This window comes from Rhinolophus ferrumequinum, chromosome 16 (assembly GCF_004115265.2).
Source record: "Rhinolophus ferrumequinum isolate MPI-CBG mRhiFer1 chromosome 16, mRhiFer1_v1.p, whole genome shotgun sequence".
NCBI classification, from domain to species: Eukaryota; Metazoa; Chordata; class Mammalia; order Chiroptera; family Rhinolophidae; genus Rhinolophus; species Rhinolophus ferrumequinum.
Window position 1 is genome coordinate 10179854 of NC_046299.1, and position 25319 is coordinate 10205172.

Consider the following 25319-nt stretch of genomic DNA (forward strand, 5'->3'; position numbering starts at 1 on the left):
AACTATAACTGGTCTCCCAATGCCTCCTAATGACGGCTGGCTTGTTTGGAGTGTCTTCCCCTTGCACGAGATAAATGGAAAGGGGCTGACCTCACGGCACTGACATGGAAACACACCACGCTCAGCGGCCACTTTTCTCTTCCTGAGGAAGAGGGATTTTATTCTATATTCTTGAAAGTTTATTTTAAAAGCCACCCTCCTTGGCTCCCTCTGCCCTTGTTGGGGAAAGGCATTCCCAGCAGAGGGATTGGATGAGCTGAGCATTAGTGTAACAAGCAGAGAGCCGGTGCCAGGCATAGGAGAGGAGCCCAGAAGGCAGGCTGTGGCCAGGTCCTGGGAAACCGGAAGTGGGAGGAAGGGCGCTCAGGGAAGGGAATGGTGGCAGGTGTACCTGTTTATCTTTTGTACAGTAGTGCTGTACGTAGAGTTGTGTCTTACGCAGGGGTTGGGTTCTGAAGTTAACGTCAGTGTCATCTGTAATCACTATTTCCCTTAGAAGTTTCCTACTTTGCCCTTGAGTACACATGATTTTGTGCATATAAAACCCATACTGTACATTATATGTTTAAATGTTCACTATATAGAGTAATGTATATAATAGAAATGAGAAAAATGTTATAAGCTATACGTACATGTTTGTGCAAAATAAAATTTTATAGCACACTTTTAATTACACAGGCAAAAGATGGGTGCACACAGGTGGGCTCGTGGATGTTACCTACGGTGTGATGCCGTGCTGTTACACACTGAGCTGGGCTTTTGGAGGATTCCTCCACTGGAAGAGTGGGAATAACTGAGAGGCCAGTGGCAGAGTCTGGATTGAAAGGAAAACATGGATTGGTCCTCAGTGGCAAAACCCAGCATTTGTACCAAGGAGACAGGCATCGGCTCTGAGGGAGGATTTGTCTGTAAGCTGCCTATGCTTATCCTTAATGTTTGGCGCGGTCGGCGGACTGATAGAAACCGTTAGAGTCAGGGGGAGGTAAATCCCGACTTCAGTTACTCCTGGCACTGACCCCAGCCCTCCTCCATACCTGTGCGTGTCGGGCGCTGCTCCACCTCTTTCCACTTCATTTTTTTTTTTTAAGTGAGCAAGGAGAGTTGCTGTTGGCTTGTCTCTGTCATGAGTTACAGGATCCCTAGGAATTGGCTCACTCCATGTGCTAAGCTGCTTTCTTTCCCTTTCTACTAGGCCGTTAAAGATACAGCAACGTCCAGAGTCATGCTGTTTGGGACCTCAGCTTTGATTCCTGAAGTCTTCTCATACTTTTTTAAAAGGTACGATGTACGCTCATCTCCCCAGGTAGGAGATGACAGTCAGAATCCTTATACAACTTGTCAAATACCAAATTTGGTGGGAGGGATGGGAAGAAGCTGCTTCAGTGGGCTTTCTACTGAACGCTCTTGGTCACCGTTACGACAGTAGGACTGGTTGGAGGCAGGCATGGAAATCCAGATGTGTATCTGCCAACAGACCCAGAATCTGGCCCAGGCCTGTGTTCAGTTAGCTATGTGTTCTTGGGCATGTCCCCTCCTGAAGCATGTTTCTTCACTTCTAGAATGATGGGATCAAATGAGCAAGTACACATGACGTGCTTAACCCCGGGCCTGACGCTAGTAAGACAACTGGCCGCCATGAGAGCAGAGGACCAGCCTCTACAACAAGCCGTGTAACCTTCCTTGTCTCTTACAGAACCCAGTTATTCCTGCGCTATCCGTGGTCACTGTGGACCCTGAAGCTGTCTTGTACTGTCCTTGTCATGGGATTGATGGTGCCAGTTTCTTTCAGTATGTTCCCGCAAACTGGACGGGTGAGTGTAATTTCTTCTCCCTGCGAAAAATCAACAAGGTTTACAATACACTTTTGTAAAGAAAATAACATCATTTACATAGAATCTCATCCTCCAGATCACTTGTGCAGTTTTGGATTCTGTTTTTCTTCATGGTATATCAGAAGCGTTTCCCTAGGACTTGAAAACAACCATCCTTTGAGATATTTTAAATGCTCCATAATATTCTATGCCAACGCCCATCCAGTGGAACTTTCTGCACTGATGGAAATGTCCTGTATCTGTGGGGTCCAGTATGGTAACCACTAGCCACAGGTGGTTGTTTAGCACTTGAAATGTGGCCAGGATGACTGAGGAACTGAATTTTAAAGTACTCACATGCAGCTACTGTATTGGACAGCACGGTTGAATAGACTAAGATATGTTATAATTCATGAGTCAGACTCCCCGCACTCAAGTTCCCAGCTCCTCCACGACCGCGATCAATCTGCTTAAACAATCTGAGACTCAGTTTCCAAATCGGTTAGAGAATGGTGAGGATAATAGTAACTCGCAAAGGGTTGTTGCTGGTGCCAAGGGCATTGTTGCTGCTGGCTGGCGTTAGCAACGGGTGTTATTTCTAGGCTGAATATTTCCAGAGCTTGTTTCTGTCACTGAAGATAACATCAGTCATGTCCTTGAAGCATTTATATTTATGGAATGATCTTGTTCAAAACCCAAATTCTTTACATTATTTCCGATAGTTGTTATACTCACTGTGAAGGGCAGAGAGGGGCGGGGAGCAGGGGGAGTAGCTTCTCATTAAAATAACATTTTAGAGGAAGAAAATATCCTTAAGCCTCACAGTCCCCCCCCCCCCCCCCCCCCCGCCACTAGAACATACTTTGTTACAATACGATTGCAATAAAATACTGTTTGCAAATAATTTTGCAAATGATTACTTATGATTGCATTGGGACTCAGATGGAATAGATAGCTTATCTGAAGGTTAGGTCATTTAGAGAAGTCTTTAAATCTTGTGGGGTTGGCAGATTGTGAATAGTTAAAGCCGAGTGATGCATGCACGAGGGTTCATTATATTCTTTCTGCATTTGCTTGTATTTGAAATTTTCCATAAGAACGTTCTTAAGAAGTTATGTTTTTTGCTCTAGATTAGACATCACTGAAAAAGTTGGACTGTGAAATAAATGTTCTCTGAAAATGTGTTTTTTTTTTTTTTTAAAAAAGCGTGGCTTCTAAGGCAAGAAAAGTTCTTAACACGAATACTAAGAATTTAACTTTGTTTTTCAGATACAGTGCAGTAAGCTTGAAAAGGAAATTCAGTCTGCCACAGAAGAAACAGAACTCTTCTATAACAGAGGGGTGTAGGGGTGAGTTTTAGGTGAATTTATTTGGTTCCTGCTTGAAAACCTTCATCGCAAGGTTTCAGTTTCGAGAACTCTGCCAGAGGTCTCCTGGAAACCCCAGAGGTATCTGCGCAGACAGGATGGCTTACAGTCACACATGCCAAGACCTTGTCAAGGCCGGTCATGCCTGGGGTTTTTAAGCCTGGAGAGAGACGAGAAGCTGTCCTATCTGACCCACCCCCACGGGGTTGCTGAGGGGATGGGCGATGTCAAGATTCAGTTTTCTATTCACTCGTCAGCCCGTGAAAGGCTACTGTGAAATTACTAATAAATGTGTCTAAAGTTGAGTATTTGAAAAAATAAAAGAGAAGGGTCCACCAAGTCCAGGGCACAGGCATTAAATTGATGGCCCAACTGAAGGTAGATGTGAACCTCTGGTGAGCTTTGAAAGCCTCTGACCCCCAAAGCAATCCTACTTCCCTGCTCAGCTTACTCCCGGTTTTGGACAACTACTCAAACTCTTTGCCACCCACCACTGAGCTCCTCCTTCCTTCATAGTGAAAACCGAGGCTATTTACTGGCCAGCCACGGAACCTCCTGACACCAAATCTGCAGACCTCCCTCTCTACCCGCACCCAGCCTTCCCTCCTCCATGAAAGGTCAGCTGGGCCCCAGGCTCTGGGCCCGTCCCTTTTTATTTCCTCAGGCCCCCTGCCTCCAGCCACCTCTGTCTGGTCCTTCCCAGTAACATTTAAGCTGCTTGAATCACCGGCCTCATGAAAAAAGCACACACACACCGCCCCGTTTATAGCCAAACTTCCAAAGATTGTCTGTCCTCACCGTTTCCACCCCACCTTCCGCTCTGCTGAGACTGCTCTCAGCCTTGCCCCAAATGCTGCACCACCTCTGCTGTCTTCTCAGACCAGTCACTGGGCGCTCTCCCGAGTAATAGGCCCACACCAGCTAACGCCTGCACTTTGCCATTTGGATGTCCCCTTGACACTTCCCAATCTCAGGAAGTGGCACCACCACTTACACACGCGTCAGACAGGATCACTGGTGGCATCCCTCCTCCGTCCTCCCACCCCCTTCAGTAGACCAAGCCCAAGTCATCTCTGGAACTCATTCCATGGCCACTTCTACTGCCCAGCTCAGTCCAACAGCATCCCCTGCTGGTCTCACGCGTTATCAGTCTGGCTCCCTCCACTCCGTGCTCCAATCTGCTCTTCTAAGATTTAAATGGCTCCCCCACGCACCCAGGTCAAGTACAGATTCCTTGCCACGCTGGCAAGAGCCTTTGCCTTGCTCATCTCCTGCCACTCCCTTTCCTCTATGGACCAATATCCAGTTCTTCAAATGGGATGTGGTCTCCCTGCTCTGGGCCTTCCCACCCCTTCCTCTGCCCTGGGCCAACTCCAGCTTATGCGTCATGTCTGACTTGCACCCTCACTCCCTCCAGGAAGCCTTGCAGGACTCAGTGCTGAACCAGGGGCCTCTCCCATGTGCCCCGTGGACTCTGTGCCTTGAGCACAGGAACTGTCCAGTGCACCAAAGGAGCCCCAGGATACAACAGTCCCTGGCACACAGTGGGTACCCAAGTATTTGCATCCCGGAGGAATGTTTCCAACACACCCTGCCCCAAATCATCAAATACATCTGTGGCTTTCAGTTTTCCCTGGACCAGAATGATAGTTACCTTCAAATTTGGTAAAAAGGGTTTCAGAAATTAGTAAAAGTGACCTACCAGATGGCTCAGATATTGCCCTCAGACTTACACTGAAGAACAAAATGTGCTAAGGCTCTAGGTCAGGGGTGTCCAAACTTTTTTCAACGTTTTTCACCAAGGGCCATATGCGGTAAAATACACAAACAGCCGGGCCACTCACTCGAGGTGAAGTACGTATTGCCTCACCTGGTTTATTTAAGTAAACTAAATATATTTTTGGAATTTGCTGCGGGCCAATTAACAATGGATTACGGACCGCAGTTGGCCTGCAGGCCGCAGTTTGGACACCCCTGCTCTAAGTGGAGGTTTACTCGGTAACGTGATGGAGAAGAAATGTAAGGCCATCTTTTCAAAGGAGACACTTAAGTTACCTTCAGTTTGGGGATGGGTGATGAGGAGGGTGAGGGCAGGGACAGAAGGGCCAGGCCAAGCGTGGAGGAAACAGCTTGGACCTCTTCACCTTCAGATCCGTCTTTTAATAATTCCCCAGTGCATCTGCAGTTGACAAAAAGGCTGGGTTTTTGTTTGTTTGTTTTGATTGGGGGAAAATCAGAAAGAGGGCACGAATCTTCATCTAACTAAAGCTTTGTTGAGTATCAAAATACTTCCATTTTATTTCTGCATCAAAAATTTGTAATTTTAACAACTTGGATCATCAGCTTATATAGTAGTAATACAAAAACAAGGGAGAAAAAGATGTTAGTATTCATTTTCATAAAGTGCAGATTTAATTTTAAGTTGTTTGCCTTAGTAAAGATCTCGATTTCAGATGCACCCCTCCCCAAGGAGGGAAGGAAAAGGCTATTTTTAATTTTTACAAGAATAAATGAAAGATCCAATAAAGACAAGATTTTTTTGCACACCTTTTTCTGGGTAAGATTTCTAAGGACAACAGTACTGAGTATAAAATAATCTTTCATAATTAACATGAATATATATAAAATAACAAGTATGTAATTTAGACCTCTGTGCTTATTTTGCAATTTTTAGGTCTCCAATTATGGGAAAGGTACATAACTAAACAGGAACAGTTACCTTCATATGTGGCCAAGTTACTTTTACTGAAGCTGTTGGAAGACATTCTCTGGTTTTGGCCCTTGCAAGAAGTTAATTCTCACACTCCTTACCAATTACATAAAGTTGCTGTTTCAGTCACATTTATATTCAAAGTGGGCTGCTTATTTTACTCTGCCATATAAGCACTGGCATCTTTTTCAAAGTAATATTGCTAGCAACAGGGTTAATTGAAGAGTACTGGTGACTTAAGTTTGCCAAGTATAAATATGGATTATTAAAGTTGTCTACTCAAGTACAAAATTTATGCAAAACCCTCATACAGGCAAAATGTTCAAAGGCCAAGAAAAAAATTTCTTTTACAAGAAAGTGCAACTGCAAGGTCTTTTGAATGATCTTCGAGACAGTTCTGCAGAAAACTTAGTAGTTTGGCTCAGAAAGTAGAGCTCCTCATGAGGAATTAAAGTTCTTCCTAGAAGAATACAAAGCAAAATTTCAGGCAGCTTTCTGAAAGTAAACCATTAATTTGTGGCTACATACTGAGACAAACTGGAACTTATAATAATGAAGGCTTTCGGATTTGCTGTGATTTGCACAAGAACTTGACAGAGAACTTGACAGCTTTTTTCTCTTACGCCAGGACATCGGGCCATTTTATAACGTTATCTATGGTAGTTACAGCACTTTGTCCAACATCAATAGTAGGCACGAAACTAATCAGCTAGGAGAAAGTCAGAACATTTTCATATGTGTTTCAGTGCTTTTCAGATCGAATCTTAATACTTTCAAATCATTAAAACAATATTTTCTTTGTTATTTTCAGTATTTTACATAGTTAATGGATAATCATGGTCAAAGAGCTTTATATCAGTCATCAGTGATACACTCTATCACATGTTCAGATTTTCAGCATTTGTTCGGCAGCTGCTAGATGGTAAAGGAAGTTTTCTGTTGCTGGTGGAAATCGTCTTTGCTTTAGTGCCTCAAAATTGAGAACTAGTTTTCCTCCGTCACCCGAAACTTCTGAAAATGATGCCAGGTTGGTGAAGATTTCTTTTGTTTTTACGGAAATATCCTTTAATAGAATGAAAATATGTAATTCTGTTAGCATCAGAAAATTTGAATAGTTGTTGCATTTGAATGGAATTCTTCCTGCTATTTTTTAAAGTTTATCAGACTAACTTTATTAAAAAATTAGGAAAAATGAAACAATCTTAAAATAGCTTAGAAAAATCAATGTCACAGGTAATTTTTTTTTCTTTTTGCCATTTTTAAGTGTACAATTCAGTGGCATGAAGTACACTCACAGTGCTGTGTGATAATCACTACTATCCATTTCCAGAACTTTATCATCATCCCAAACTGAGATTCTGTACCTTAAACCATAACTCCCCACCCCTTCTCCCCCTGGTAACCACCATTCTACTTTCTGCCTATGAAAGTAGAATGTAGAAAGTGCACCCTTGTAGGAGCGGAGCAAGTTGCTGGAAACAGACACAGTGCAAACTGGCGGCAGAAAGGACGGGAGGGGGCCGGGCAAGCTGGGAGCAGAGGATGGGCTTCAGCACCACCTGGAGGCATAAATGAAGCCCATCTGCCATCCCAACCTGGCAAGGGGAGAGGTGAGGGTCCATCCACATGGACACTAGCCAGCTTGACAGGTACACCACCCCCAGGAACTGGCCCTGCAGGGTGTGACACCAGAGTCAGCTGGTGTGGCAGGGGTCTGACTGTGGGCCTACTGATGTCCTGGAGACGAGATGGCAAAGCTAGATGTTCTCTACCACCTAGTTCCCCATGTTCAGCAGCAACCTTCTCTTTACAATTTGTTCCTCCATGAAAACTCTGCGAGGACGCGAGAATGTACTGGCCGGTCCAGAAAATTATTCCAGACCACTTAGCAGGTACATTTCTCTCCGTAAAGGCTTGGCTTCAACACCAGCCCCTGTAGGTATCTGTGCCCAGAGCCTGATAACTGAGCAAATGCCACTGGCCTCTCCCAGTCACTGCCCGCTGTTTATGCAAACAGTAGCCGCCCAGCACACCGCCTGGCAATGCTGTTTCTGGACTCAGGAAGTCGGCAGATTACGGAGTTACCTGGATAACTTGACTGTCTGATTTCTCTGGATCTTCTGCAGACTGAACAATTAGCTGACCAATTTCTTTGTGCAGTTTGCCCATTGTCATGGCCTCTGACGAGATTAAGAAGAATGCGTTGTATGAATATTTAAAAGTTTACATAATAGAAAATGATCATTACCATCTTTGAAAATGTGAAAGATCATACAGAGAAAATTTTCCAAAAGCAACTGATGAGTTCCTCCCCCATTTGCTGCTAAACACAAACATGATGAAATATGATGACTCGCTAGGAGGTGAGGTGTCATCATGATTATGTACTTTGTGTCCAAAACAAACACTTGCCCAAACCAAACCAGATTTCTCCTTCACACCTATCTAATAAGAAGTTTTACTTTACTTTCTGGAAAAAATCTAATGAAAGCTTCTGACTACAAAAAAGTTGTGAGTTTAAGCCAAGAACGTGATTTTCCTGTCCAGGTCTTTACAGTTAAGAATTCGAATTTATCTTTCTGGCAGGAATATTGTGAAAGAAGCGCTTTCTGTCAGTTCTGCAGAAGCTAGCTAAACATTCAGTGTGTAAAGGCCCTTAGAAATGAGTGAGGGAAACAATCTAAGTTACATTAATTACACACGTTGCTACTTTCTGCAGTAGGAGATTAACAGGAATTTGTCACTGCCAGAGATGAACTCCATTCGAGTGGCGCTCACTGGGATGAGCCCATTTTATAGACTCAGACGGCAGCAGGGAGATGGCCATCCTTTCAATGCTTTGGCAATTCAAGGGGGCCTGGCTACCGTTAGTTTTCTGTCATTTTGGCTTGACAAAAGGCAGTATCTCCTAAATATCTTCTGATTCTATATTTTGAGTTTTTCACCATGAACATGCATGTTTGCAATTCTAAAACAAATGAAAACTAGTTTTGGTTCTACTCGTTTGGAGTTACTAAACAAAAATCTCACAGAATGAGAATTTAACAAAAATCCCTCACGAGCCAGCAATCAGCAGCTCCCATTTTTAGGAGAAAGACAAATGCCAACACAAAAGCTGTTATCAGTAATTCCCATCTAAAACCAATACCTCAGAAGTGCCCTGGCTCAACACACATTTAACCCAGTCTTTATCATTTTATGTAGCTGTAATTTAGGACAATTTAAAGTTTCCAGAGACAATACTATGACACTAAGACACACCCTTTCTTGATCATTAGCTCCAAAAACACTTTCATTCCCTTGGGCTTACTGAGACATCCTTCAAAAAGATTTTCCACACAGGAGTCGTAATCAACCCTTGTGTGGTGATAAATGTCGACACACTCTTGGCTACTCCTTCCTTCCGAGGGGGAGCCTAATTTCTCTCCCCTAAGAGTGGACTGGACTTAACAGCTTGCTTCTAACAAATAGAATACAGAGGAAGTGATGATATTTGACTTTTGAGATTAAGTCATAAAAGGCACTGTGGTCTCCTTCTGTCTCTTGGATCACTCACTCTTGGGGAAGCCAGCTGTCTGTCATGTCGAGAGTACACCAAGCTGCCCTATGGAGAGGCCCATGTGTTGAGGGCTCCTGCCAACAGCCATGTGAGTTAGTTGGAAGTGGGGCCTCTAGTCCCAGTCGAGCCTTCAGATGACTGCAGCCCTGGCACTATCTTGATTGGAATCTCAGGAGAGATCCTCAGCCAGAACCTCCCCGTCAGTCCTGAATTCCTTACCCACCGAAACTGTGAGATAATAAATATTTGTTGTTTCGAAACTAAGTTTAGAAGTGATTTGTTTAAATACACCTTGTTTAAACAGAAAGTGGAGAAACAAGATGAACAGACTATCATGTTAACATATACTGTGCAGCACCCAGGATGCATTGTTAACATGGCTAGGTCTATAAGAATAAATGCTATGTTCTAGACACAGAAAAATCCCTCCAGCTTCAACACAACAAGTTAAGCAGGCCCTCAAATACTGGCTTTAGAGAATCTGGCTAAAAAAGGCAGCTGCTTGGCTTGAATCTTGTATCAACAACAGAACAGAACAGAAAACTAACCTTTTGCGAGTGGAGCAATGGTAATCTCAGTGTCTGCCAGATTCACAAAGACGTCGTAAAGGTCTGATCTATTGCTCACCTCCAAGTCTACAAATCCGGCGACGTAACCTGCATTACAAAGATGACCTACATTACTGGGGGAGGAAGAAATCATATTGTGAACATATCAACAGAGAATTGAGTCTAAAAGTTCACTAGCTGCTTTTCTTCACTGCTCTATTTATTCAGGGTACATTAGCTGTGCCCTGTGCCAATTTATTAAGACTACGTTATTGTCAACTGCCTGAAGAAACTCACACAATTCAAAATGTTCCAAAGCCAGATATGTGCACAGAGGAGAAGGTGATATGCACTTACAAAAAATGTGTTTTCTGCTGTTTTGGATGGAATGTTCTACAGATGTCCATTAGGTCTGAAATTGCTGTACCAAAAGTCATGTGTGACACGGAGTGTTGTCATGATGGAGGATGAAGTAAAGACACTCATGAAAGAGGACTTCCAGAACTGCTTCAGAAAGTGGCAAGAATGATGGGATAAGTGTGTTTGAAGCAAGGGGGGGTTTTCTGAGGGGGATTAATGGCAATGTGTCTTTTACTATAATATATTTTTTAAATTTAAAAAAAAAAAAAATGTTCCAAAGCCAGACTTTAGTGTCAAGGAAGGAGGCTGAAGGAAAGCATTTACTTTTCAGTCATTGCTTTTGTGGTGAAAAACGACAGACAAGGCAGAAGGTAAAAAGGATGCTCTTGACCAGTGTTCCCTTTAGGTCTCTGCCTCCAAGAAATCATAGCCAAACCCCTGGGTTTCTCAGGGATACCATGGTAGGAATGGCATCATTTTTCACCAATTTCAGAGCCGATACAGTAAGCACTAAAGGAATCAGGGCAACTCCAGAATTAGCAGACCTTTGGACCTGGTGTTAAGACAATAGATCTAGACTTTCTGGATTTCACATAACAGTGTAATGGAAAAAATGTTTTTGAGGACCAAGGTATCCTAAAGTTTTACTTTACCAGGTGAGGTCATTTAAAAAACAACAGTAACAAAAACAAAAGCTTACAACAAAGCACCCAGACACAGACTCACTCATATATCAGAAAATGAGATATAAGACAGAAATGATACTGCCGATCACTAGAGAAAGGAGGACAGTATTCAGTAAGTTTTCCTGCACTAAGCAGCTATTTATATTTAAATAGAAGAAAGTGAAATTAGCTCCCAAACACACACTACAAATAATAATAATAATAACTATTATTATTATTCCAGGTAGATTAAAGACTTAAATGGGAAAAAAAAAAGGTTTAGGGCCGGCCCGGTGGCTCAGGCGGTTGGAGCTCCGTGCTCCTAACTCCGAAGGCTGCCGGTTCGATTCCCACAGGGGCCAGTGGGCTCTCAACCTCCAAGGCTGCCAGTTCGATTCCTCGAGTCCCGCAAGGGACGGTGGGCTCGGCCCCCTGCAACTAAGATTGAACAGGGCACCTTGAGCTGAGCTGCCGCTGAGCTCCTGGATGGCTCAGTTGGTTGGAGCGCATCCTCTCAACCACAAGGTTGCCAGTTTAATTCCTCAACTCCCGCAAGGGATGGTGGGCAGCGCCCTCTGCAACTAACAACGGGGACTGGACCTGAAGCTGAGCTGCGCCCTCCACAACTAAGACTGAAAAGACAACAACTTGAAGCTGAATGGCACCTTCCACAACTAAGATTGAAAGGACAACAACTTGACTAGGAAAAAAGGCCTGGAAGTGCACACTGTTCCCCAATAAAGTCCTGTTCCCCTTCCCCAATAAAAATCTTAAAAGAAAAAAAAAAGGGTTTTAATTTTTACAAGAAAATATAGCAGAATTATCTTTCTACCCTTGGGATATTTTTTTTTTTTAAACTTTTATTTATTTTAAGTGTGTTTTCCCTGGACCAATCAGCTCCAAGTCAAGTAGTTTCAATCTAGTTGTGGAGGGCGCAGCTCACAGTGGCCCATGTGGGGATTGAATTGGCAACCTTGTTAAGAGCACCGCACTCTAACCAACTGAACCAACCGGCCTTCTGGGATATTTTCTTAAAGTATAAAAACCAAAATAATAAAAGTCTAGGATATTCCAACACGTTAAAATTAAGATTTCTAGTCATCAAAAGATACCACGAGAATAAAAAAAAAAATCCACAATCCCAGAGATTTTTCAAGCATATATAACCAACAATGGATTCATATCCTAAGTATATAAAGAATTTCTAGGGAGGCCGGATCGCTCAGTTGGTTAGAGCGCAAGCTGTTAACAACAAGGTTGCTGATTCAATTCCCCCAAGGGATGGTGGGCTGTGCCCCCTGAAACTAAAGATTGAAAACGGCAACTCGGAGCTGAGCTGCATCCTCCACAACTAGATTGAAGGACAACTACTTGGAGCTGATGGGCCCTGGAGAAACACACTGTCCCCCAATATTCCCCAATAAAACTAAAAAAAAAAAAAAAAGAACTTCTATAAATCAGTAAGAAAAACCCAATGGAAAAATGGTAAAAGACAGTTATTTTGCAGAAGGATAGTTGCTTTGCAGAAGAGGAAATACAAATGACAAAAACATAAAAATATGCTTAACCTCATTAGGCACCAGGAAAACACAGTGGAATTTCACCACACACCAAGTGGGCAAATATTTTAAAGTTTGGTAACAACCACGTGCTCCTGAGGACATGAGGTAATGGGACATCTCCCACACTGCTAGCAGGAGGGTAAATTGGTACGATCTCTGAAAAAGACGTTTGGTATTATCCAGCAGCTTGAGAATTTGTATGCCTTATAACCCAGAAATTCCACTCCCTAATGTGTCACCTAGAGAAAGTCTTGCATATGTACACCAAGAGACCCATAGTACTGCTCACAGCGGCACTGTTTTAAAAGTGAAAAATGAGAAACGTCCAAATGAGTAAACTATGGTATATCATTCAATGGAATCCCATCCAGCAGTGAAAATGGGACTACAGATATCCACATGAACATTGGATGAATCCCGCAAAGCTATTAAATGTTAAGCAAAAAAAAAAACAACCAAAAAAAAAAACCAGCCCAAAGAACTCATCTGGAAGCATTTGAGATCTTGCTTCTGGCAATTTTTGTCAATTTTGGCTCAAATAAACTTATAAAAATTAGAAAAGAAAAACCCGAAGAACTCATCTATCATCTATGACGAATCCGTACATATAAAGTTAGTTTAGCAAACTAAATAGTATATTGTTTGGAGACACGTGTTTATGTGTAAGTGACCAGAGGAAGAGAGTAGAAAAGGTGCAACAAGATGGTAAGGTACATGGGGTGCTTCAGACTACTGAAAATATTCTATTTTTCCATCCCTGGTGAGTCCGTGAGTGTCCCTTTTATTTTTTGTAATTTGCATAAATATTACATGTTATTTTATATGTAACAAATATTTCATAATTAAAAAACCAACAACAAAAGCCCTTACCATCTATCAGCATCACTTTATAAAAGGATCTTTTGAAACTATAAAAGTATAAAGGGCATTTTAACCTTAAATTAAACTAAAACAAAAAACTATGGTACTACAAAGTTAGCATTACTGTAGACATAACTAAAACTGTATTATTAAAGTATTCCCAGAATCTAATTAAAAATGATTATATAACATCATTTAAAAAGTTTTATTTTTTCCTTTGAGAAAAAAATACGAAAACGTTCAAAATGAAGTCTAAATCAAATCACTGATAGGGAAACTTAAGATGAGAACTTTACAAGTTAAAAATAAGTTGTATTTTGGTGATAGTTGCATAACAATGTGAATGTACTTAATGCCACTGAACTATACGCTTACAAATGATTAAGATGGTGTATTTTATGTTATGTGTATTTCACCCAATTTTTTTAATTAAAAGTTTTTAAAAGGGAAAAAAAACTGGTTCCATTTACCAAAGAAATATTAACTGATCAGTACTCAAATAAAAAAGAGGGTACACAAATAAAAAATAAAAAACAAATAAAAAACCATACGACAACCCTAGCTAAAGCTGTCAGTCCTCCCTGGGAGGGAGCCTGGGGTCTACCTGGGCACATCTGCAGGGCTTCCAGCTCATCGACACTGAGGTGCACGTACGAGTGAAGGATGGTCCAGTCCTGTCGATGCCACACCAGAGCAGGCAGAGTCCTAGGGAATCAAAGTGAGAACTCAGATGGTTGCTGGCCAAACCCAAGACACTCAGCCTGCCCTCTTAATTCTTCCAGAGAGGAAACTGGCTATTAGAGGCAGAGGGGAGAACCAACCCTACACATGCCCACACCTCCAGGCTTCAAATGAAAGTACCGGTAATACAATGTTGTAAGCTCCACTTTAGGGGTCAGATTTAGCAAGCTCCAGGTGAAGTTTCAAAAGATCTCTATGGTGGCAAAGAGTGATGCTTCTAAGGTTTTCCTCCAAACACCCCAATCTGCTCACTGCCACGGGGAGTCTGAGGATACAACCCAAAGTGGGCCCTGTAAAGCACGAAATATTTTTCAAGTCTCTTATTTCAATTTAAAATTCCAGTAAAACTTGCAATGTACTTTGTGTTTGTTTTTATACAAAATAGGTTCCAAAAAAAAAAAGGAAAAAGGCCAGCCTGGAGCGCTGTGCTCCTAAGGCCGCCAAGGTCACCGGTTCGATTCCCACATGGGCCAGTGGGCTGCACACTCTACAGCTAAGACTGTGAACAACAGATCTTCATGGAGCTGGGCTGCCACAGGCTGCTGAGTGCTGCCACGGGCTGCTGTGTGCTACCATCATGAGCGGCAGGTGAGAGCTGCCATGAACAGCCGACCGGCCGACCGACGACAAGAGGCCGACTGCCGGGGGGTGGGGAGCGCAAGGCTCCTAATACCAGCATGGGCCAGGGAGCTGTGTCCTACACAACTAGACTGAGAAACAACGGCTTGAACTGGGGTGTAGGGGGAGGCCGAAGAAAGAGGAAGGAAAAAACACACAAAACAAACTTCCAGTAAAACAGCTACTGCAGGAAGATATGCTGAATTTATCTGTGGTTTCATGAACCCCCTGGTGCTCTTACATAACTCAGAAGCTATGGACACCCCAGTTTCAGCAGCGTAAATGTAGAGGAAAAGGGTAATGGGGTAGAAAAGTACAGGGTTTTGGAGTCAGAGAGAACAGGGTAAAAATTCTAGCCCTCTCTCCTAAGATTTGAGGTGATCGTGATTGGAGCAATAATCATGTCTAAAGTGCACACTGTGGGCAAGGTACCTGCTAAGCACTCTACGCACAGTATTTCCAGTCCTCAAAACAAGCCTATGAGGTAGGTATTATTAGCTTCATTTTACGGATAAGGAGACCGAGGCTTGGAAACATTAGCATCCTTATGTGGTTCACAGAGTGAATCACTTGCCCTCCCAGGATTTTACCCAGGTTTTTCTGACTACTAAGCCTTTCTTCTTTTCATTATCTAACCATTTAGCCTCTCTGAGCCTCCATTTTCTGATCCATAAAACAAGGTAATAATACTTGCAAGGTTCTTGTTATGAGTAAATTTAATAATTTAAGGTGTCTTATACAATGCCTGCCATACAGTAAACACAGCATAAATGCTAGTTCCCCTGGCTTTTAAAAACAAAATCTAAGAACAAGTTATATTAGGCAAAGAAAAAAACAAAAAAAAAAACCCATTATATTTATTATAAAAGTAAGAGAAGAGTCTGTGGTAAAATTGAGCAGAAGAACAACTTACAGGGATCAGGACCATGAGTTGGGGCCTGTCTTCACACATAAAATACTCCTGGAACACAGCCATACTCAATCATTTACATACTGTCTATGGCTGCTTTTACACTACAATTGACAGCTGAGTAGTTGGAACAGACCATATGGCCTATAAGCCTAAAATATTTACTCTAGCAAGGAAAAGTTTGCAAACTCCCTGCTCTAAAATATTCATATTTCTAAATTTAAGGAAGACTCTGTCCCAATTCAGTGACCCTGAATTGCTAAATCTAAACGGGACCATTAAACCAAAATGGTCCCAGTCTAACACATTCTAACACATTCTTCAGCCCGAGTCTAACACATTGTATTTTTAGCAAATGTGTAACAGAACAGCATACAATGGGGATTGGTGGAGGAGAGTAAAGGGGGTCAAATACATGGTGATGTAAGGAGAACTGACTCTGGGTGGTGAACACACAATGCAATATACAGATGATGTAGTACAGAACTATACAATTGAAACATATAATTTTATTAACCAATGTCACCCCGATAAATTTAATAAAAATGAAAAATAAATAAATAAATAATACCTTTAAAAAAAAAAAAAAGCCACAGTAACACCAAGTGCCCCAAACTGGCTGCCAACAACATTTGCACTTTTTAATGATTAGAGAGGATACCTGGTAAACTCCTGGACAGCTTCTATTTTGGGGTGATAGACGACAATTCTTTTCTTTAGCATCAATGCTGTGTGTAAGATAACAGTTTCCATTCCAAATTGAGATACAATGTCTTAAAACAAAAGAAATTATATTACTGCATTAAATGTTATATAAGGAAATAAGGTTTTTACTAGAAAGAATTCTTGTCATATGAATGCAAATTTATTTTCAACACAGAATAAACTTAGGTCAATGCTATAAGCACAGAAGCACCTTAGCTGCTGGATGGGTATATTAATGCATACATCCACTCCCTAGGATGGGTGTGACAGCTGCCCACACCTGCCCCCCAAGGGACTCTATGCTGGATGCAGAGATGAAGCCAGACTCAAAAGAAAGTGGAAAAAATAGTATCAAGGGAACCAGAACCTTTCTGCGTCATGAAAACTCCGTAAGTCTTAAAAAATGTTCACCGACCACCCCCTCCCAACTACCCACACGTTAATACTTAAGTCCTTTAGAGATAGCCAGAAAACACCTAACACCTTCACAGGGATGCTTAGAAACCAAACAGAACAATAGGATCAACAGTGAAAACAGGTGCTGTGGGAGGAAGAGAGCAAAGGCCAGCACTGCCCTTGGAGTTCCCCTCTCCTCCCAAAGTCTGTGGCTTAGCCCTGGGCTCTCTCTGCCAATTTGGATTTTTCAATGAGGAGAGAAAGGCTGGAAATCTAGCTCAGGGGCTTGAGCTCTTCAGATGGAAGAGGTAACTCCTAAGATCTAAGGCAAAAAAACTATGGAAGTCAGTGGAGACCTGGAGCCATGAAATTCAGCTTACTAGTGAAAGGACATTTCTATATTAACAGTTGGAATCATATGGAAAGAACACCACAAAAGTCTGCTTTCCTATGACAGAATTCTAATCAAGTAAGGAAATGCAGAAGTTGAAGTACCCTCCTATATAGGAAACAAATATTATGCAGATGAAAATAGTGGAAAGATGGAAAAACAGAGTCTGCTGAGAGACAGTCCTTGGCTTGGTGATTTTGTTGTTGAAGAGATGGAATTATCTGGGATGGGTTTTTGTTTCTTCTTTAATTTTTTTTTTTTTTTTTTTTTTTTACCTTTGACAGAGCCTGCAAGGTATGCCTTTCGGACATCAAAGTCCTTGCTAAGGAAAGAGCCATTTTCTTCACTCTGGCATATCCCCTTCGTGAGAACTGCAATATAACTCTCCATCATCTTAACTGGGCTCCCATGTTTCAGGTACATTCTGTGAGAAAGGAAAAAAGCAATCATGCTTTATTTCGCATGAACCCCAAGGAGAAATGCACCAAGGATAGGCATAGGTAGTTTCTAAGGACTCAGAGCCAACTTGCTAATACACTTCTCAATGGCTGAATCTCTTCATGACATTATTCTATAATTTAATTCGAAAGTGTATTAAAAAAACACAACCACTTGGGAGACCTTCAACAACTTTTTGAAGTTGTCTGTCTCCTTACATCTGAGGAAGCCTCTCCACTCAGGCAGGAGAATGAACCATGGACTATTCGAGGCCCATTATTCTCAAGAACACTGTATAATTATCTCTTTTTGTGTCTTACATTCACGGCTGGTGTTCTTAGTCATAACAACTCTGTTTTATTGCTGCGATTGCCTTTTACAAGAAAGGAGTTCTCTGCATTGTTCAGAGAAAGCAGTAATTAGTTGTGGAATCTATCTTTATTGCCAGAGTTCCCAGAGATAACTACCGTGATTCCCGAAAATAAGACTAATTTTACTAGTAAAATAGTAAGACTTATTTTACTATGTAAGACCAGATCTTATATTAATTTTTGCTCCAAAAGACACATTAGAGCTGATTATCTAGCTAGGTCTTTATTTTCAGGGAAACACGGTATATTTACATCATTAAGAAATCAAACTCCTTTAAGCTTCTGGTGATAAATACATCCTAGATATATTCGTCAAGTTAAAACTTCCAGGGGGCAGACGGGTGGCTCACTTGGTTAGAGCGCGAGCTCTGGGCAACGTGGCTGCCCGTTCGATTCCCACATGGGCCAGCGAGCTGCGCCCTCCGCAACTAGAATGAAGACGCTGAGCTGCCGCTGAGATCCAGGGAGGCCAGATGGCTCAGTTGGTTGGAGCGTGCTCTCAACCACAAGGTTGTCAGTTCAACTCCCGCAAGGGATGGTGGGCTGTGCCCCCTGCAACTAAGATTGAACAACTGCAACTGGACTTGGAGCTGAGCTGTGCCCTCCACAACCTAAGATTAAAAGGATAACAACTTGACTTGGAGCTGATGGGTCCTGGGAAAAACACACTGTTCCTCAATAAAGTCCTGGAAATACACACTGTTCCCCTCTCCCCCACAAAAAAAAACAAAAAAACACAAAAACCCTCCAGAAAATGCTGAAAGGAAACTGGCTCCGCCTATAGCTCACAAGTGAAATCAATCCCTTCCCCTGAACTCTCTTCCTGTGAGTAACTAAATCTAAATTTCGCTTGAAAAGCAGGACGGGGCCTTTTAGTAAATGAAGGGATAGAAAATTGGGAAGAAAATAGAATCACCACTTAAGAGAGATTACTTGAAAATGATATTTACTATAGCTTAAGCAATACTAATTGTAGCAATAATAATCTCTCTTTGTGTCAGTGTCATATTAGCTGACAACAGTTTATATTCTACAGTGAGCCATACACCTGGAATTTATCTCAGGACAGCAAGAAGTCTTTCTTATCGTAGCTGGCTGCGAAGAACAGTAAAACTTCATTTGTCAAAATACAACCTAACTGGAACCTTCAGGTAATGAAAAGGTATTCTAATACTATGCTGTGTGTGCACATAAAACTGGCAAAAAGGCAACCATTTATCTAATAACACTATTAAAAAAAGAAACTAAAACCCTGCAAAAGTCTTCATGACAGAAAAAGCCAATGTTCGTAACACACAAGAAAGATTTCATTAAGTCAGCTAGATATACTTACCAAGGTAAGAAAGTGGACTGGTGTATTTTACATAATTTTTCTCTTTTTTTTTTTAAATTAAAGTTTATTGGGGTGACAATTTATTGGGGTAAAGTTACATAGATTTCAGGTGTACAATTCTGTAATACATTACCTATGTATCACATCGCATGTTCACCACCCAGTAGGTTCTCTTTCCATCACCGTATATTAGAGCCCCTTTCACCCTCTTCTAGAGCCCCCCTCTCCCCTTACTCTCTGGTAACCCCTAAACTATTGTCCATGTCTATGAGTTTTTGTTCCTTCATTTGTCTGTCTTGTTCTTTACATAATTTTTTTCAATAGCTGAGGTGAAACTAAAGGAGGCTACTCGAATCATGATTAACCAATTAATCAGTTTTTCAGCTCCTCAGCATTCCAGCTAAGAAATGTTTTCCTGTGCTTTAGCATAATTCAAAATGCCCATTAACTTTCCCCAAAATGGCTCCCCCACACAGACCCTGACACATGAGAACCAGCTTACCACTTCATAAAGCACTTAACTTATCCATCCTACTAAGGAAAGTTCTAGATTGAAAGAGTAGAATAACAGACCAAAAGTGGCAAGTGACTCAAAAGACCCAGATTACTTATGCAAGCGCTTTTTCTCCTCCCCTCTGCCATTTTCCCAAATAAGAGAAGCAGTATCACTGAAACAGAAAAGAAAGTTCCTCTTTATAAAATAGTCTCTGACGGGCCAGTAAAGATTAAGTTGGGGAGACAGAGGGCGGAAATGTGCTTCTTCAGTATAGAAATCTGCTCTCTAACTATTGAGTAAGATCATCATTTTTGTATGTTAGCATTTAATACAGTTTTCATACAGACCTACACAATATCCTAGTGAAGGCAGCATATTTCTCTGGATTAAAATCTTTGGCAGTCAGAACAATAGAAAAATGAGTCACCTGTCCAAAAGAAACAAAAAAAGTACACTTTTTAAAGACACTTTAAGAGAGTTAATTTTTATTATTATATTCTAACAAACCTTTTGCACAAGACATCCAGCATTAAGGAAAAGAGCAAAATGTAACAAAGTCCTTACTTCCTTATTTATACTTTTATATGTATATACAAATATAAAAAAAAATTACATATACACATATATTTAATTTTCTACCTAAGAAGGTAATACTTTTAGTTTTTTCAAAAACACAAAAATATTTCAAATATCAAAAATGTGAATTTTTATTTAAAACCCCCTAACCTCATCAAAGCACAACTCAGAATGCTAAATCAGATCTACCAATTTAGCAACTATTTGTTTTGGTTTGTTTCTTTTTATTTATGTATTTTTTATTAGTTTCAGGTGTACAAAACAATGTAATAAACATTTATACCCCTCACAAAGTGATAACTCCCCTCCCCCAATCTACGACCCCTCTGACATCATATATACTTGTTACAGTTCCACTGACTCTATTCCTTATAGCAACTATTTTTTAATTAATGAAATAGAAGGATAGAAAACAGAAATAAATCTCAGTAAAATAATTACATTAAAATTATACAGTTCCTGAAATGGTAAATTCTCTGTAGGATGCTATATAATCTAAAGGGCACTGTTATAATAAGCTTTATTTATTTATATCCCTCTATTATAAATATAAATTTCTGATAATCATATACCTATTATTCCCATTGAGACAAAATTCAGAACTTTATAAAAGCAAAGCCTTTAAGAAATACATTTTTAAAAATCATATTTTGAAATACAAGATCTCTAAATTTTACTATTTTTCAAATCTGAAAAACAGATTCGAAATCAACATTGCTATAATTTGGCAGTTTGTAGTGTAAAACATAGATAATCTGCCTGAGGATACATCAAAACTTTTCAGCAAGAACTTAATGAACATAAACCAAAGATTTTATAACATACTGGAAACTATCTTTTTGTAAATGTACATTTTCTGATTATGAATCTTTTTGTCTTAAACCTCTAAATTTCTAAATTGTTGCCTTCCTGTTATTTTAAAAGGAATTCCTAAATTTAAACTGATATCTTGGATATGTTTCACTCAGTGTGGTAACTGGCTATAAAATTAGCTCTGAAAAGGTAAAAGAAGTGCCCACCCAGGGACATGTGAGGGGCTCAGCCCCTTCTCGCCAATATTCTTTTCTTTGATAAAACCTGCTGGTTGTTTGGAATTGGGAAAGTCCACAATGACTACTTACTGGTTTTCAACATGTTACATTGATACTGTTCATATCAGAGGAAACACAAACCCTACCAAATACATGAGTTTCCTTAATTATCCTTTCTAAATATAGCCTTACCGTCAACAAATGAATAAAAAGTTTTCTTAATTACACCAAGGATAATGATCCTCCCAAATAGTTAATTATGGAAAAAACACTTCTTCCCACTTTTAATCGAGAGTCATAACTTTGAAACTACTCCTACATTTCTACTTCATCAGAGTATAACCTGGAAAAGGCTTTACTATACCAATCACAGGGTCAGTCATAGCATATACACCAATAAATATTTGTAGGACAAATGAGAATGAAACTTGAAAAAGAACATTCCCAATGAAAACCATATTTAATGGTTCTCAAAAATGTACTGCGAATGAAAAAGTCTAAAGCTAAGACTTACTGGAATAATCTTACATCACTTTAAATATTGTGGGGTTTTTAACCTTTATGCAGTCATACCTTTTTCAAAACGGAAGAATCTGGCACTTCAACTGTTGTGATATAAAACCACGTTCGTCTGTACTGACCAAAGACAAAGGGATGGAGAAGTTTGTTTTCATCTGTAAGGCAGCATTTTCTCAGCAGCAGATTCCTTAAAGTAGCTGTTGTGGAAGGATAACACCACACCCACAGAACTTCTCCATTTGTGTCCTTTTCTACGGTGGAAAGATGGTCACTGTGAGAATGTCAAACAGCAGCAAGGAAGTGAATTGATTGGTTACTCAGAAGCATTTAGTGGAGTCACTTTTAACATCCCATTTTATAAAGCAACCAGGAGCATGTGACACCCCTAATTTCCACCTACCTCTACTGGTCAAATTACTTAGCTCTCCTGACCTTGAATTTTAGGCCACCTAAGTAAATCATGTTACATACTGATTGTGCAAATACTATATTTAAAATTTTAATAATAAAGGTTATCTAGTCATATACGGAGTTTCATCATCAAAGTAAACAAACACCTCAATAACAAAACAGAAGCAATTTACCAATAAAAACTCCAGGCAAAAACAGCATAAACTTTAGAGAAACAGTTACTGCACAGATAGCCGTAAGAATCTAGAGTTTTATTATGGAAAATAGCAAATGTATAAAAAAAGCAGAGAGTAAAATTGCCCCTTCTCCCTCATTCATCTTCAGCAATTATCAACACCTGGCCCTCCTTGTATTATAAGGGGGTGGAGCGCCCGTTGCCCGATTATTTTGAAGCAAAACCCTTTTCAGTGCATGTTAATATAAAAAGTCTGCTGAATGGAAAATATTATGTCATTTTTTTTCTTCACTGTTATCAGGTAAAGCCACAGATTAACTCTGTCTTAATTCAGAAGTCCCTTCGAGCAGAACTAAGATGCCCGAGGTACTTAGGTTTTGTTTTGAAGCCGTTTTAAAATCACATTAGAAATGAATACAGGTAGTTGGGCCCAGATAAACGCATTCCTTTGAGACACTAAAAAGCAATCAGCGCATTTCGCCAGTTTTGCTGAACGCAAGCAATGTTCTTGTACACTAGGGGAAAAGTGTTTAGGGGTTTGTAAAAACCTCCACAGAATAACTTTTTCAAAGGACAATAGCACGCAGGGAACCGACATTCATTCATTCAAGCAACCCCGAGCTCGAAGTCACCTATCGAATGAATGGTTGGTTCCTTGAAATACCCACCCCTGAAACAGTGCACATGGCTCAGGCACACATTCTGCGCTGCCCAAAGTTCCCAACGTACTTCCTCATCCACAATTCCTCAAAAGTAATCGGAGTCCCACCCAGTGTGATTATGTAGACACCCCTGCTACGTGCATGAGCTCTATCATGAGATGCAGGGGTCCTTCAATGGCATGAGCTGGGGCTATGGGGCTAGACCGCGAGGGTCCCAATCGGGGCTCCGCCACTTCCGAGCGTGCGGCGGTGCACAAATGACTCCCTGCGCCTCCATCTGCTGCTCCTCTGTAAAGAGGGCATCAAACATTACCCACACCCCCTGGAGCCATGGATTAAACGGAGATAATCCACGCATAATGCGCAGCACCCGGGGCCCGCACCGTTGGCCACTGAGTCTCGAAACGCTCGATCACATGCTCGGGGCCAGCAGGCGGCCGGGCAGGCAGTCTCGCCTTTCTCCCCCACCTCAGAGGGACCCCCGCCCTGCCGCCTTCCCGCCGTGCGGCCCGCGAGCGGCTCTCGGCCCAGCCCGGGTCCCGCCCGCGCAGCGGCCCCTCGCAGCCCTGGGAGCGCGGTCCACGTCCGGGTTCGTCTACTGCCCCGGGCGTCCAGGAGGAGCTCCCCGCCCTAGATCCGGGAGGCCCCGGGGGTCCCTCCGCCCCGCCGCCTGGCCCAGGCGGGCTCGAGACAAGGCCGCCGGCGGACTGGCCCAGGGCTGCTGGCCTGGCTCCCGCGCGGCGGAGGCCGGGCCCCACAGCACCCCCACCAGGCCCAACATGGAGGGGACCGCGCCCTCCCCACCGCGGGCAGCGTCGGGGCCTGCGGGAGCAGGGGCTGCCCCGGGCCCAGGCGGAGGTGGAAGCGGAATTGGGGTGCGGGCCTGCAGGGAGGGCGCCTGCGTCCTCACCGATCAGTCCTACTCCGAGCATCAGCTGAGTGTCCGCCGCCTCATCCGCAGCCATCTTCCGCCACAGCCGCAGCCCGCAGCTCCAAACCTCGGCTCGCAGGCCCCGCCCCTTCGCCGGGGCCTTCCTACACGCTGGCCCCACCCGCAGGCTGAGGCCCCGCCTCCCTCCTCCAGGCCCCGCCCCCGCCCTGGAGGCCCCACCCCGCCCCGCCCCGCTCTGCCGATTTCCTTCTCAAACTCACTTCAAACTTCAGCCCTTGGCTCTTCATCCATCCATCCCCAAAACAAACAAAAATAGTTGAGGACTTAAAATGGCTTTGGGAATATAGCGTTGACCGAGACAGAGCATTCCAGTGGGGGGAGGTGGACAATTACCAAGTACAATAATACTAAAACAGCTCAAAATCATAAGCCCATTACAATGAAATACTCCTAGTTCAGTGTGTTAGAGAGTGGAGGGGGGTCTGCTACTTTAAAATGGGTGTCAAGCTGACCAAAATGTTGGTCATCAAATGCATCCTTCAGATTGATTTATGACCAAAAGGGGAAACTGTGGATGCAAAAAAAGGGGTCCTATGGAAAGTAATCCCACAGGGTGATCTGACAACAAATTCCTAACTGGGCAGGCAGGTCATGGTGGGTAGTCATGAGCTAAGCCTATAATTTCTTTAGTGAAAGATTTTAATAAAACTTTAAAAATAAAAGATAAATAAAATGGGTGTCAAGGAAGGCTTCTCTGAGGAAGGGCTATTTGAATCAAGATCTGAATGATGGGAACGACCCAAGCAGTGTGGGTGGCTCCCTCCTTCCATCCCCAAATCACACAAAACTAATTAGGGAGGGTCCTTGGTGTCTACAGAAACAGAGTCCCACTCCCATCTCACTTAATATTTTTTCAAGGTATTTAAAATAAAATACTTCGTACATACATACCAATCTAAGATAAATATGTAGTTACCACTCAACAAATAGTTATTATAAATGTAGCCGAAGCACTTTCCTTCTCTTCCCTAATTTCCTTCCCCTCCCTATGCCACAGAAGTAACCACTATTCTAAGTTTGGTGATTGTCATTTTCCTAAATGTTTTTAAACTTTGGTATATGTGTATGTTTCACTCAACAAAAATACTGTGCTCCTTTTCAAACTTTACACCAGTGCAACCATAGCTAACATTTATTGAGTGGTAGGCACT

General features: G+C 41.9%; 2 protein-coding genes across 3 annotated transcripts in view; one reads left to right on the forward strand and one right to left on the reverse strand.

Annotated features, from left to right (window-relative positions):
* Positions 1–6469, forward strand: part of SFXN4 (sideroflexin 4) — an 18926-nt gene extending 12457 nt beyond the window's left edge. Inside the window, exons 12-15 of the mRNA XM_033130365.1 lie at positions 1193–1278; positions 1694–1811; positions 3081–3160; positions 5853–6469. Of these exons, the coding sequence (XP_032986256.1) occupies positions 1193–1278; positions 1694–1811; positions 3081–3158 (282 nt within the window). The 3' untranslated portion in view covers positions 3159–3160; positions 5853–6469. The remainder of the gene's footprint in view (positions 1–1192; positions 1279–1693; positions 1812–3080; positions 3161–5852) is intronic.
* On the reverse strand, positions 5383–24240 carry DENND10 (DENN domain containing 10). 2 transcript variants are annotated; one of them, XM_033130363.1, is made up of 9 exons: positions 24127–24239; positions 22023–22219; positions 20190–20269; positions 17480–17628; positions 16374–16485; positions 14048–14148; positions 9996–10103; positions 7974–8068; positions 5383–6951 (listed from the first exon to the last, which is right to left on the reverse strand). In XM_033130363.1, exons 1-9 carry the CDS (start codon positions 24179–24181, stop codon positions 6775–6777), a joined length of 1074 nt encoding a protein of 357 aa, XP_032986254.1. In that variant the 5' UTR covers positions 24182–24239; the 3' UTR covers positions 5383–6774. The 2 variants fall into 2 exon arrangements, with proteins under 2 accessions (XP_032986254.1, XP_032986255.1); XM_033130364.1 differs by lacking the exon at positions 20190–20269 and having other exon boundaries at positions 22023–22239; positions 24127–24240.
* Between the last annotated feature and the right edge of the window lie 1079 nt (positions 24241–25319).